At 44.9% G+C, this 13,805-nt stretch overlaps 1 protein-coding gene across 1 annotated transcript in view; it reads right to left on the bottom strand.

Annotated features, from left to right (window-relative positions):
- Window positions 1–13,805, bottom strand: part of LOC126291924 (uncharacterized) — a 256,225-nt gene that overhangs the window by 84,710 nt on the left and 157,710 nt on the right. The window contains exon 3 of the mRNA XM_049985657.1: window positions 12,915–12,945. Coding sequence (XP_049841614.1) covers window positions 12,915–12,945 — 31 coding nt within the window. The remainder of the gene's footprint in view (window positions 1–12,914; window positions 12,946–13,805) is intronic.

Genomic DNA, 13,805 nt, shown 5'->3' with positions numbered 1-13,805 from the left:
GAGGGGGTGGGGGAAGACAGATTCTGGTTTCGAGCTGCTAACAGAAGTGGTAAAGGCTGCCAGTCTTGCTTGCGAGATGAAAGCACAGCTAACCATTTGAAACATAGGAGGAAGGAGCGATTGCAGACGTCTGGTACAGGGCAGAGTGGAGGGTCTGAATCAGAGGTCAGACTAGGGATGGGCTACGATCGCTCCCGAGAAATGCGCGACGCGAAGGCAATTTCTCGAGAATGTCTCGGGTACGCTCGAGAAGTTGACAGTGGTGCGCTCTCTGAGAAATTGCGCAAACTTTCAGTACACGAAGCACTGGGCCACAGCGGTCGTACTCGTCGTTCGTACGTGCACGGAAAACCCTGAAATTCTGTGATTGGTATCAACTGTACTACCGTTATTAATGTGTACTGAGGTATTAGTACCTGTTTCATAAGACACAAGTCATAGAATTGTTGTTTAAAACAAAGCACAGAATTTGCATGAAACAGAAGCTTTATTCTTACAAAATAAATTGCCTTGTACATTCTGCAGGAATGCATGCATGCTTAAATGTAAAAGAGAAGTGCTATAGCCTTTTATGCCCCTCCCCCCCCTTTATTAGTCCTCTCCCTCCTTGGTCCCCCCCCCCTTTTTCGTTTTTTTCCCTTCCTCCCTCCTTGTTCTTCCCCCTCCTCCAGGTCTCCCCCCCCCCATTTGCCTTTGGCTCGGGAGTGTCATCTTTTTGCCACCCTTTTCGTGCAGTGTTTTTCAGTGAGTGTTTTACAGTGAGTGTTCCGTGTTATGTTTTTTTGGGAAGTGTTGCGAACGACCATCATACTGTCGCTGGGTGTGCTTTTTATCTCTTGCGAGCAGAAACCAGACTGTCGCCATGTTTTTTAATTGTATGTGTACTACGTTACTTGCCTGATTCCTGTGTCTTTTATTAACATTGCCAACCCCTTTTGCTTTATGTTTTAACTTTCCGCATTTTTGCGCCATTTTACACTTTATGTCACCGTTTTATCGCCTGTTTTTCTTGTTTATTTTCTTCTTCCGTTTTTAAAATAAAAGTCTGTAAGCTGTAGAGCAGCGTACTAAGCTGCTGCCAGCCCGCCCCCTTCGAAGGGAATTGAAAATCAATAAAGAAAAAAAAAAGCCTTTTATGTACAGAAACTGTGTACACGCGTTTACTTACTGAAGACAGAAAGGAAACAAAAGTTGTTCAGTAGAAGGCATTTTTACATCCCATTGCTGCACTGCCGTCGATTTTTGTTTAGAAATATTACTTTATTAAGCTATTTGAGCCAGATCTCTGGTCGATCATCAGCGATCGGCTAGTTATCTTTGGCGCGTCCCTGCACATGAGCATCTTTGCGTTTTCGGCTGGGGCGCGCGGTACGGCGAGAGGCAGTCGGTTTGGGGCGGCCGGAGAGACTGGCGTAAGCATATGTGTGATGTCTGTTACGCTCGGGCTGTTTACTAATCGTGAAACTCCTGCGGCGGTTATTGGTTACCTGGAAGGCATTTCATATGAACTGTGCCAAGCCTCGCAGTGAGAGGGGAGTCCGGAGGTGGTGTTGGCCTAGATGTCTGAACAAACAGACGTGGCAGTGTGAGAAACACGGTGTGGGCCTGTTGGTTGCTTCGTCTTTCTGGCAGCCACCGCAAGAGGATGTTCGGCCGGAATGTCTACAGTTTGTGGTGAGCATAGTGTGAACAAGTTCTCGTAGGATGTGCTCCCAGCCTGACTCTTAGCCTGTGTTATTTGTGGGTGCCGTCTGTGACTGCTTCCGGGTGTCCTGTAAGATTTCACAGCAAAACTGTGTTTTGGTGGCATTCTGTGTTTCTGGCTCAGCCTCCGCCTAGAAAGTGGAATTCCTTAATGCTGTAATTTAAATATATAAGAAAAACTTATTCTTTCAGAATAAGCGCCTGTCTCTTATGGACGCTGCAGTTCAAACAAGAGTGGCGCAATGTTAATTAGTATTGGTTATTCGTCAAGTGAAGTGTTTTTAATGTCTTGCATTTTTCTGGGGCACGCACCTGTGTTATTTAACTCATTTTGAAGTGTTCTGTCCGGTGAATGATAGCTCCCCACTTCAGTGTATTCTTTTGAGTAGTATTTCAAGGTTTTTTGGATATTTGTCAGTGGGGTGTATTGATTCAATTTTGTTTTCCTCTTTCTTTTCAATTACGGAGAATTGTTTAGTTTATCTGGTTATTGGTTTAACTCTCGCTTCACGCACTAAATCAGCTCATACTGATATTGTTTTTTTTATTCTTGTTTAATGTCAGACAGATTCAAATTTGAATAACAACTTTACTCGAATGAAACCTGAGACATACTAGTTACGAGCAGCGAGCGTGTTTGTCGTGTGGCGGCATTCAGTTCCTAAAACAACAGCGGCGCGGCAAATGTTGTCGCAGTTAACTGGCGCGCAGCGGCACACGCCGCCGAGCCGTTTCTCGTGAGCTAGAGAACTAGAGGCTCGAGGAATTCTCGGTACACTCGAGTCGCCGCGCCACGCCATCCCATCATTGGGTCAGACGGTTCTGCGACCGTGTAGTGTACAGATTCAACTTATGGGTGGTTGCATTTCGGGATCCGCTAAATATGTCAGGGGACAACTACACGCAGGAGGCGGCTACACGGGCTGTGTGGTGTGGCCTGGACGGTTTTTTGAGGGTAAAGGGACACGAGAAAACACAGAAAGGGCTTCAGTCTAAAAGGATGCAGGCCGAACATGGTATGAACTAGATGCAGGAACCATCGGTATAACAGATGTAAACTGTCGTAGCTGTTTTGGGAAGGAACCAGAGCCCCAGGCTCTGATAGAAAGCACTGATGCTCAAAGTGTTATAGGCATTGAAAGCTAGATAATGCCGGAGATAAGATCAACCGAAAATTTTCAGAAGGACCTTACAGTGTTCCGAAGCGCTAGGCTAAACACAATTTACGGTGGCGAGTTTGTTGTTGTTACATGTAGTCTCCACGTCACAAAATTGGAATAGAAGTTCCTGTGAGTTAGTATGGGGGGGGGGGGGGGGGGGGGTTCATTCTTGGCAACTGGAATATAATAATAAATAGATCGTTTTACCGACCTCCCAGTTCAGATGATATAATTCCTGAAAAGCTGAAAGAAAACTTGAGTTTTATTTCAATCATGTACCCGACTCACACACTTATACACTCCTGGAAATAGAAATAAGAACACCGTGAATTCATTGTCCCAGGAAGGGGAAACTTTATTGACACATTCCTGGGGTCAGATACATCACATGATCACACTGACAGAACCACAGGCACATAGACACACGCAACAGAGCATGCACAATGTCAGCACTAGTACAGTTTATATCCACCTTTCGCAGCAATGCAGGCTGCTATTCTCCCATGGAGACGATCGTAGAGATGCTGGATGTAGTCCTGTGGAACGGCTTGCCATGCTATTTCCACCTGGCGCCTCAGTTGGACCAGCGTTCGTACTGGACGTGCAGACCGCGTGAGACGACGCTTCATACAGTCCCAAACATGCTCAATGGGGGACAGATCCGGAGATCTTGCTGGCCAGGGTAGTTGACTTACACCTTCTAGAGCACGTTGGGTGGCACGGGATACATGCGGACGTGCATTGTCCTGTTGGAACAGCAAGTTCCCTTGCCGGTCTAGGAATGGTAGAACGATGGGTTCGATGACGGTTTTGATGTACCGTGCACTATTCAGAGTCCCCTCGACGATCACCAGAGGTGTACGGCCAGTGTAGGAGATCGCTTCCCACACCATGATGCCGGGTATTGGCCCTGTGTGCCTCGGTCGTATGCAGTCCTGATTGTGGCGCTCACCTGCACGGCGCCAGACACGCATACGACCATCATTGGCACCAAGGCAGAAGCGACTCTCATCGCTGAAGACGACACGTCTCCATTCGTCCCTCCATTCACGCCTGTCGCGACACCACTGGAGGCGGGCTGCACGATGTTGGGGCGTGAGCAGAAAACGGCCTAACGGTGTGCGGTACCGTAGCCCAGCTTCATGGAGACGGTTGCGAATGGTCCTCGCCGATACCCCAGGAGCAACAGTGTCCCTAATTTGCTGGGAAGTGGCGGTGCGGTCCCCTACGGCACTGCGTAGGATCCTACGGTCTTGGCGTGCATCCGTGCGTCGCTGCGGTCCGGTCCCAGGTCGACGGGCACGTGCACCTTCCGCCGACCACTGGCGACAACATCGATGTATTGTGGAGACCTCACGCCCCACGTGTTGAGCAATTCGGCGGTACGTCCACCCGGCCTCCCGCATGCCCACTATACGCCCTCGCTCAAAGTCCGTCAACTGCACATACGGTTCACGCGGCATGCGGCATGCGGCATGCTACCAGTGTTAAAGACTGCGATGGAGCTCCGTATGCCACGGCAAACTGGCTGACACTGACGGCGGCGGTGCACAAATGCTGCGCAGCTAGCGCCATTCGACGGCCAACACCGCGGTTCCTGGTGTGTCCGCTGTGCCGTGCGTGTGATCATTGCTTGTACAGCCCTCTCGCAGTGTCCGGAGCAAGTATGGTGGGTCTGACACACCGGTGTCAATGTGTTCTTTTTTCCATTTCCAGGAGTGTAGTTTGGTGGTGACTTTAATGTACCCTCAATATGTTGGCGAAAATACATGTTAAAATCCGGAGGTACGCATAAAACATCATCCGGAATTGTACTCAACGCATTCTCTGAAAATTATTTCGAGCAGTTAGTTCACAAGCCCAAGCGAATAGCAAAGGTTTGTGAAAACACACTCGACCTCTTATCAATAAGAAAGCCCGAAATTATAACGAGAATCAAAACGGATACAGGGGTTAGTGAACACAGGGTTGTCGTAGCGATATTCAATATTCTAAGCCCCATATCCTCCAAAAGCAAACGAGAAATACACCTATTTTAAAAAATCAGATAAAAATTCACTTGACGCCTTCTTGAGAGACAATTTCCACTCCTTCCAAACTAACAATGTAAGTGTAGACGAGATGTGACTTGAATTCAGAGAAATAGTATCGACAGCAATTCAGAGATTTACACCAAATGAATTAACAAACGACAGAGCTGATCCTCCTTGGTACACAAAATGGGTCAGAACGCTGTTTCAGAAACAACGAAAGGAGGATATCAAATTCAAACGGACCCAAAATCAAGACAATTTCGAAGCTCTAAATTCAGCGCAGACTTTAATGCGGGATGCTTATAATAGTTTCCACAATTAAACTTTGTCTCGAAACATGGCAGAAAATCCAAAGATATTCTGGTGGTATGTGAAGTATGCTAGTGGCAAGACACAATCAATGCCTTCTCTGCGCGATAACAATGGACATACTATCGAAGACAGTGCTGCCAAAGCAGAGTTCCTAAACACAGCCTTCCGAAACGCCTTCGCAAAAGACGACGAAGTAAATATTCCAGAATTCGAGTCATGAACAGCTGCAAAGGTGAGTAACGTAGAAACAGACATCCTCGGAATAGTGAAGCAACTTAAATCACTTAAGAAAAGCAAGTCTTCCTGTCCAGACTGTATAACAATTAGGTTCCTTTCCGAGTATACTGGTACGATAGCTCCATACTTAACAATCATAGACAACCGTTCGCGAGAAGAAAATTCCGTACACAAAGCCTGGAAAGCTGCACAGCTCCCACCAATATTCAAGAAAGGTAGTAGGAGTATTCCACTTAATTACAGGCCCATATCGTTAGTGTCGATATGCAGCAGGATTTTGAATTCGAACATTATGCACTACCTCGAAGAGAACGTCTATTGACACACAGTCAACATGGATTTAGAAAACATTGTTCCTGTGAAACACAACTAGCTATTTATTCACATGAAGTGTTGAGTTGTGTTGACAAGAGATTTCAGATTGATTCCTTATTTATGGATTTCCAGAAGGCTTTTGACACTGTACCACACAAGCGGCTTGTAGTGAAATTGCGTGCTTATGGAATATCGTCTCAGTTATGTGACTGAATTCGTGATTTCCTGTCAGAGAAGTCACAATTCGTAGTAACTGACGGAAAGTCATCGAGTAAAACGGGAGCGATATCTGGCGTTCCCCATGGTAGTGTTATAGGCCCTTTGCTGTTTCTTGTCTATATTAACGATTTGGGAGAGAATCTGCGCAGGTGTTTTAGGATGTTTGGACATGACGTTGTCGTTTATCGAGTAATAAAGTCATCAGAAGACCGAAACAAATTGCAAAACAGATATAGAAGAGATATCTGTATGGTGCAAAAATTGGCAGTTGACCCTAAATAACGAAAAGTGTGAGCTCATACACTTGAGTGCTAAAAGGAAGCCGTTAAACGTCGATTACACGATAAATCAGTCTCCTCTAAAGGCCGTAAAATCAACTAAATACCTAGGAATTAGGAAGACCGAGAGACAGATGGCTGAAAGGAGTGGATGAGTGCGTCCAGAAGAAAGGAGAAGACTGGACCAAGGTGAAGACGGAGAGATGGTGGCAAGACAGAAGGCGATGGAGCGGCTTATGTTCCAAACAGACCCGGCCGGAGGCTGGAAACTGTCCATGATGATGATGACATTGGAATTATAATTACGAACAATTTAAATTGGAAGGAACACAGAAAATGTTGTGGGGAAGGCTAAACAAAGACTGCGTTTTATTGGCAGGACTGTTCGGAAATGCAACAGATCCACTAAAGAGACGGGCTACACTACGCTTGTCCGGCCTCTTTTATAATAGTGTCGCGCGGTGTGGGGGATCCTTTCCAGACAGGACTGACGGAGTACATCGAGGTAGTTCAATGAAGGGCAGCTCATTTTGTGTTATCGCGAAACAGGATTCGGAGTCGATATAATTAAAACAAAAGCGTTTTCCGTTGTGGCGGGTTCTTCTCACGAAACGTCAATGAGCAACTTTCTCCTCCGAATGCGAAAACGTTTTGTTGACGTCGACCTACATAGGGAGAAACGATCACCACGATAAAATAAGGGAAATAAGAGCTCGCACGGAAAGATATAGGTGTTCATTCTTTCCGCGCGCTATACAGGATTGGAATAACAGGGAATCAAGCACTTAAAGGTGATTTGCAGAGTGTCGATGTACATGTAGCTGCTGTGACTGTTACAAACGATTCCATTTGAGAACAACTCGCAGATACACGCTGTCTTTGTGTTTGCTGGTAGGAGTTAACAGTTTATGGTCTTAATCTTTGGTCCGCCTGTTACCTCAGGTATATTTATCTCAGCTCTACACTAGGTGCTTGGCCCTGAACTACTGGAAAAAGTAACACTAACAGCATCTTTGATACTTGTGAACAGAATTGTTCGACAATCAAACTAGAAGCATTGGCAGTGGTGTGCGCGTTTAAGCGCTTCCACTATTATTTACAGGGACAAATCTTGGATGTTTGAGGTGATCACAATGCCTCAAGCTCTCTATTTACCTGCAGACTGCTATTCTCGCCCTTAGAGCGTCGCCATATGACTTAGCTGTCTACTTGGATAGAACATACAATTCTGTCATTAACAAATTGACGAGCCTATTACAAGAATTATTGTTAGAGGTATTTCAATAATTTTATTTCTATTATTTTTGATGTCCTACGTAAAGCCTTTCTGATCCATTTTAATTGCTTTTTTTTACTATATTCCCCTTGAATAATACTGAACTTACTACAGTTTTGATGCCCAGCATTGGGCCATTCAATTTCATTTGCACGCTCCTTATTTGCTACAGCACACATTTTTGAGGGCCAGTCCTCAATTAAGTGTTTGACGTGGAAAATACCAAACTCTTGCCACAGCTGTCGACAATACCTGAGGTTCACAACGATAAAGGCAGAAGCTGCTCTTTCACCAGTTCGATTACATTTAGAGAACGAAAGGGAACAAGCTGTTATGTTTCAGTTACAGACACCTTCCGCATTCGTATACTGCCATAAAGAAGAAAGAGGAGTATTTTAATACAAAGCCCACTGCCGTACTAACGCCGAAGTCTCTTTCCTGTGCACCTTTGTATTCACTCACGTAGCCACTGAAACCAGGAGAACAAGACGCGTTGACGATTCGCGGAGGTGAGGCCACATCAGATGGAAATACTCCACGGATTACAGTTACCAAGATATAACCATCGACACCAGCCTGCTAGGACACCTATAGTTCTGTTCGTTATTTCCTGTGCCATATGATGCTTATTGTTGCCACCTGAAGAACATTATGTTGCGAACCTATGGGCATTGTGCTGAATTATTGTAAAGGAAAACACATCTGGCCAACAGCAACCTGTGTTGCTAGAATGATTATTGATGATACAACAAAAAATTTTGGAATTTCTCGTTTTAAGCAAAAGTAGCTGTAATGTTTTACTTAGTGTAATGCAATCGAGTCAATAACACAACAAGCAACATACGATGCCAGAGAGTATCGATCACTCATTTGGAAATAAATAACTTCCGATAAACATGTACTGACAAAAATGGCTGTTTCATTTTTAAATATTCATATTACACATATTTTATCAATGGTGAATCAGTTTATTAAAAATTTTTAAAATTTATTTTTTTTGTTTCCAAGATCTACCAGCGATTATTGATGACACAGTTTCAACTCTTTGATTTTATACTATGTCTCTGCCCTTCCATGGTAACAGTCTTCACAGGAATGTAATGTGAAAAGAATGCTTTAGCAGAAGAGCTATTGTAAACGCCGCTAATGGCTTTTGTAATACTCCTGAAGCCAGAAGTATCTTTTAGTAATAGTTCAGTGTGCACAAATATTAGTTGAAGTAGTTGTGTACACAGTGGCAGCCACTCAAGGAAAATATAAGGGAACTGATTTAAAAATACAGGGTGAGTCACCTAACGTTACCGCTGGATATATTTGGTAAACCACATCAAATACTGACGAACCGATTCCACAGACCGAACGTGAGGAGAGGGGCTAGTGTAATTGTTTAATACAAACCATACAAAAATGCACGGAAGCATGTTTTTTTAAAAATGGAACCACGTTAGTTTTGTTAGCACATCTGAACATATAAACAAATACGTAATCAGTGCCGTTTGTCGCATTGTAAAATGGTAATTACATGCGGAGATATTGTAACCTAAAGTTGACGCTTGAAACCTCCGACGTTCAGTTGCGTGTTGTAACAAACACGGCCCACAGTCGGCGAGCAGCACCTGCAGGGACATGTTGACGATGACTACCGTGTTTACGAGTGTGGCTGTAGTGCACTGTAGTGGTTTGGTCTAGCTGTCGCACTGTCCGCATGTAGCGCTTGCTGCTATTGTTATTCTGCATTCATCTCCGGACGCAGACCAACTGTAGTACACCGTGTTACCAGACGTCTGTGATACTGTAGTGTTGTAGGAACTGTGACCATGGTGTATTCGAGCTCTGAAAAGGCGGAGATGATACTCATCTATGGTGAATGTCGACGAAATGCAGCTGAAGCCTGCAGGGCGTATGCAGAACGGTACCCGAACATGCAAAGTGCCGCACATTGCAAAACATCTACCGCCAACTGTATGCAACAGGTATGGTCGTAGCACGCAAACGGGTCCGTAACAGGCCCGTCACAGGAGAAGCGGGTGCAGTTGGTGTGTTAGCTGCTGTTGCCATGAACCCACACGTGAGTACACGGGACATTGCGAGAGCCGGTGGAGCTATTACATGGCGATGATTTTAATCATCGAGTGCAATTCTTTCAATGGGCATTAACAGAGAATGCGTTGCAGTTCTACCTGTTCACCGATGAAGCGGGTTTCACAAACCACGGGGCAGTGAGTCTACGGAACATGCTTACTGGTCCGTGGACAATCCTCGCTGGCTGAGACAGGTAGAGCGACAGCGATCGTGGGCTGTAAATGTATGGTGCGGAATCATTGGCGACCACCTCATTGGTCCTCACTTCATTGCAGAGGCCCAAACAGCTACAACATACATCGCGTTTCTACAGAATGATCTGCCAATGTTGCTCCAAAATGTCCCACTAGGCTGACCCTTGACAAGATGTTCGACAGGCGTTTCATAGGACGTGGAGGACGCATAATTTGGCCAGCCCGTTCTCCTGATCTTACACCTCTGGACTTCTTTCTGTGGGGTACGTTAAAGGAGAATGTGTACTGTGATGTGCCTACAACCCCAGAGGATATGAAACAACGTATTGTGGCAGCCTGCGGCGACATTACACCACATGTACTGCGGCGTGTACAACATTCATTACGCCAGGGATTGCAATTGTGTGCAGCAAATGTTGGCCACCACATTGAACATCTATTGGCCTGACATGTCGGGACACACTCTATTCCACTCCGTAACTGAAAACGGAAACCATGTGTGTACGTTTACCTCACCCCTCATGGTAATGTACACGTGCGTCAGTGAAAAAGACCAATAAAACGGTGTTAGCATGTGGACGTAATGTGCTGTTCCAGTCTCTTCTGTATTTAAGGTGCATCACCGTTCCCTTTGGATCCCTACGTAATTCGGTGCTCTCCGATACACACGATCGAACAGCGGAGGAGTGGTACTCAAGCGTCAACTTTAGGTTACAGTATCTCCGGATGTAATTAACATTTTACAATGCAACAAACGACACTGATTACGTATTTGTTTATATGCTCAGATGTGCTAACAAAACTAACGGGGTTCCATTTTAAAAAACGTAGGTTTGTGTTAAAAAACTCACTTCCGTGCATTTTTTTATGGTTTGTATTAACCAATTACACTATCCCCTCTCCTCACGTTCGGTCTGTGGAATTAATTCGTCAGTATTTGATGTGGTTTACGAAATATATCCAGCGGTAATGTTAGGTGACTCACCCTGTATATTTGAAAGGCCCAGCCGAGTGTTTACAAGTTTTCTCTTTGAGCAACCTTGGCTGTGTCTACACGACACAAGGTCCTTCCATTTCACAACCGAGGCAGTTCTGTCCAGTTAAAGCTACTGCGAGATATGCCCTCAGCCCTCTGCTTGCCAGTTAAAGCCATCGGTTTAACCAACAGCCTGAACGGAGGGGCAAGTTACGTGTGTGGGCGCTGGAGAGTTCTGCAGGGCAGTGCACACAAGCTTCTCTCTCTTGCGATCCAGACCTCGTCTAGGGAGACAGATCCTCTGGCTCAGCACCGCCTGACTGGCTGCCAGCAGAACTTAACATGAACTTCCTCCCATTCCATCGCCAACTCCTAGACTGTCTTACACCTGGTAATTTCCTATTCTAGACACGCACTGTGAATTTCACACACTGCAATATACAGGATCTATCAAAAATAATCATCAAATTCGGCACATATCTATTCCTCTTTGATGAATGGGAAACTTAAATAGTTCTTTTTCATACCTTTTCAAGGGTGTTCAGTACGGCCCCCTTGAGATGCATAGGATATGTCAATCCGGTATTCAAAATGCTCCCACACTGCAGCGAGCATGTCTTGAGTTACAGCTCCCATAAATGCTGTTATCAGGTATCTAAGTTCATTCATTGTTGTTGGTAACGGCGGCACATAAACGGTGTCTTTTATAAGCCCCCACAAGAAATAATCACATACAGTCAGGTCCGGCGACATTGGAGGCCAGTAATGGAAGAGCGAATCATCTGGTTCAGTGCGACCGATCCATCGTTCAGTAATCCATAACTTAAAAATTCCCACACTGCCTGACTCCACTGTAAAGATGCCCATCCTGTCGGTAAATGAAGTCATTCGAATCAGTCTCCAACTGTGGAAAAAGAAATTTCTGAAGCCTACCGAGATATGTGAAAGGACTGCATCAGAGTTATCAGCAAAGAAAAATGGACCATACATCTTTCCCGTGAAACTGTACAAAACACATTAAATTCTGGAGAATCCCTCGTAATGTTGTACAGCTTCATGTGGTTCTCCCGTACCCCACACTCTCGCATTATGACGGTTCACTTTTCCATTTAACTTCAACTAACAGTTGAAGAAAACTGTCATGCTCCACCTTGCCAAGAACGAAATTACAAAACTCTACACGTTGTTGCTTGTCACCTTCACGAAGAGCTTGCAGTAGCTAAATTTTGTTTCATGTGCAAACGTCAACACAATAGACGTCAGACGGACATCAGCGGTATGTTGAGCTGTCGAGCTGCACGGTGAACGGATTTGTGCGGATGCGTTCGACGTCTGTGTCAGACACTCGGGGACGGCCCGGCGATTTGCCTTTACACAAACAGCCTGTTTCTTCGAATTGTTCATGCCATCGCCTAATGCTCTGTGCTGTAGGAGGATCCACACCATATCTAGTACGAAAGCCACGATGATCAGTTGTTACTGACCTGCACTGCATAAAGCGTAGAACACAAAACGCTTTCTGGTGTCCCGACACCATTTTTCGGTAGACGTGAGGTTGGCATACACTGCTGCTACCTTGCGGGAACCATGTAAAACTCGAGTTTGTTCACGCACGCATCTCAGATAAATTAATAGTTACGTTTTTTTTAAATCGAATGCTTCTTTTTGATACACCCCATATTTTCTTTGTTTGACCAAATTACCTGTTCTATCGCTTAAGGTCAATATGCAGACTGTTGCCCCTGCAACTACTGAAAAGGCTGCTGCCCTTCTTCAGGAATCACACGTTTGTCTGGTCTTTCAACAGATACCCCTCCGTTGCGTTTGCACCTACGGTACGGCTTTCTGTATCGCTGAGGCACGCAAGGCTCCCCACCAACGGCAAGTTCCATGGTTCATGGAGGCGGGGACTTCTAATTACCATATTATTCCTACCAGGAAAGTTATGATATTTCACGATAAAATGTGTTTTTTCTGGGACAATGTTGAGAAATGATTTGAGTAACACTGGAAGTGGTTATTCACAAACATTGCAGGTCTCCGAAAATATTGACAACGCATATCGCTTGTCACGCCCACAATCGTGAATCTCTCTTCAATATTCTTACTGGTCTCAAAGTGTACTCACCCTTTTGGCACGAAACCCCAGAGACTCCACCCTGAAAAATTACAAAAATATCGTGGTATATTACATACTTCCTACTACTGTAAATTTGTTTACATACCTAAACTAAGAAATAACAGACTGTTTGTTAAGTTGTGTTACACACTTAAAGCGAAAGCAGTTATAACTTTGTGTAGGTGACAGTGTCGGGGTCCTTGCCGTTATTGTGCATCTGCAAAAACGAGTGATAACGAATTGCACTCTTCAATGTGCGCCATTTAACAGACGTGTGGTAGGTAGTTCACTAACTCCCGCAAACGCAGAGGCGCGATAACAACACCTCACAGTAACCAATGTTGAACTGCAAACGGTCAGTGCAGTAAGAGGCACCGTGTGTACTATGCTATATACGGTGCTGACCGTTGGAATTGTAGAACCGTGGATACGCCACGGAACAATCGTTAAATATGTATGCTCGGATATGCAAATGGTTATTACATCACAGCTTAGGTAGGAGTAACAGTATTTTCGACATTTCCCGGCCGTGTCAGCAACTGTATGAATATTAATTTTAATTTTAAAAATCAGTAGCCTCAGTTGCACAGATTACCTAGATTTACCTAGATTTCAGTCGGGATAACCCAGCCTTGTTCAGAATAAAAGTAACTACCGTTAGTCGATAGTGGATATCATCAAGCTAAAGCTACAAATCGATAAATTATCGCCAGACTGTACAAACTTATCTGAAACAGCGTCGGCCCCTCTTCGCGAGTTCCAGTACAGCACTAGTGGCTGCCGCATCGCGCTCGTGAAGTGGGGCCGAGGCAGTTTCAGATACGTTTTTACAGTCTGACGATAATTTATGGATTTGTAGTTTTAGCTTGATGATATCGACTATCGACAAACGGTAGTTAC

This window comes from Schistocerca gregaria, chromosome 9, assembly GCF_023897955.1.
Source record: "Schistocerca gregaria isolate iqSchGreg1 chromosome 9, iqSchGreg1.2, whole genome shotgun sequence".
Classification (NCBI taxonomy): Eukaryota; Metazoa; Arthropoda; class Insecta; order Orthoptera; family Acrididae; genus Schistocerca; species Schistocerca gregaria.
The sequence above is the reverse complement of the archived record's forward strand: the minus strand, read 5'-3'. Positions and strand labels throughout refer to the sequence as shown.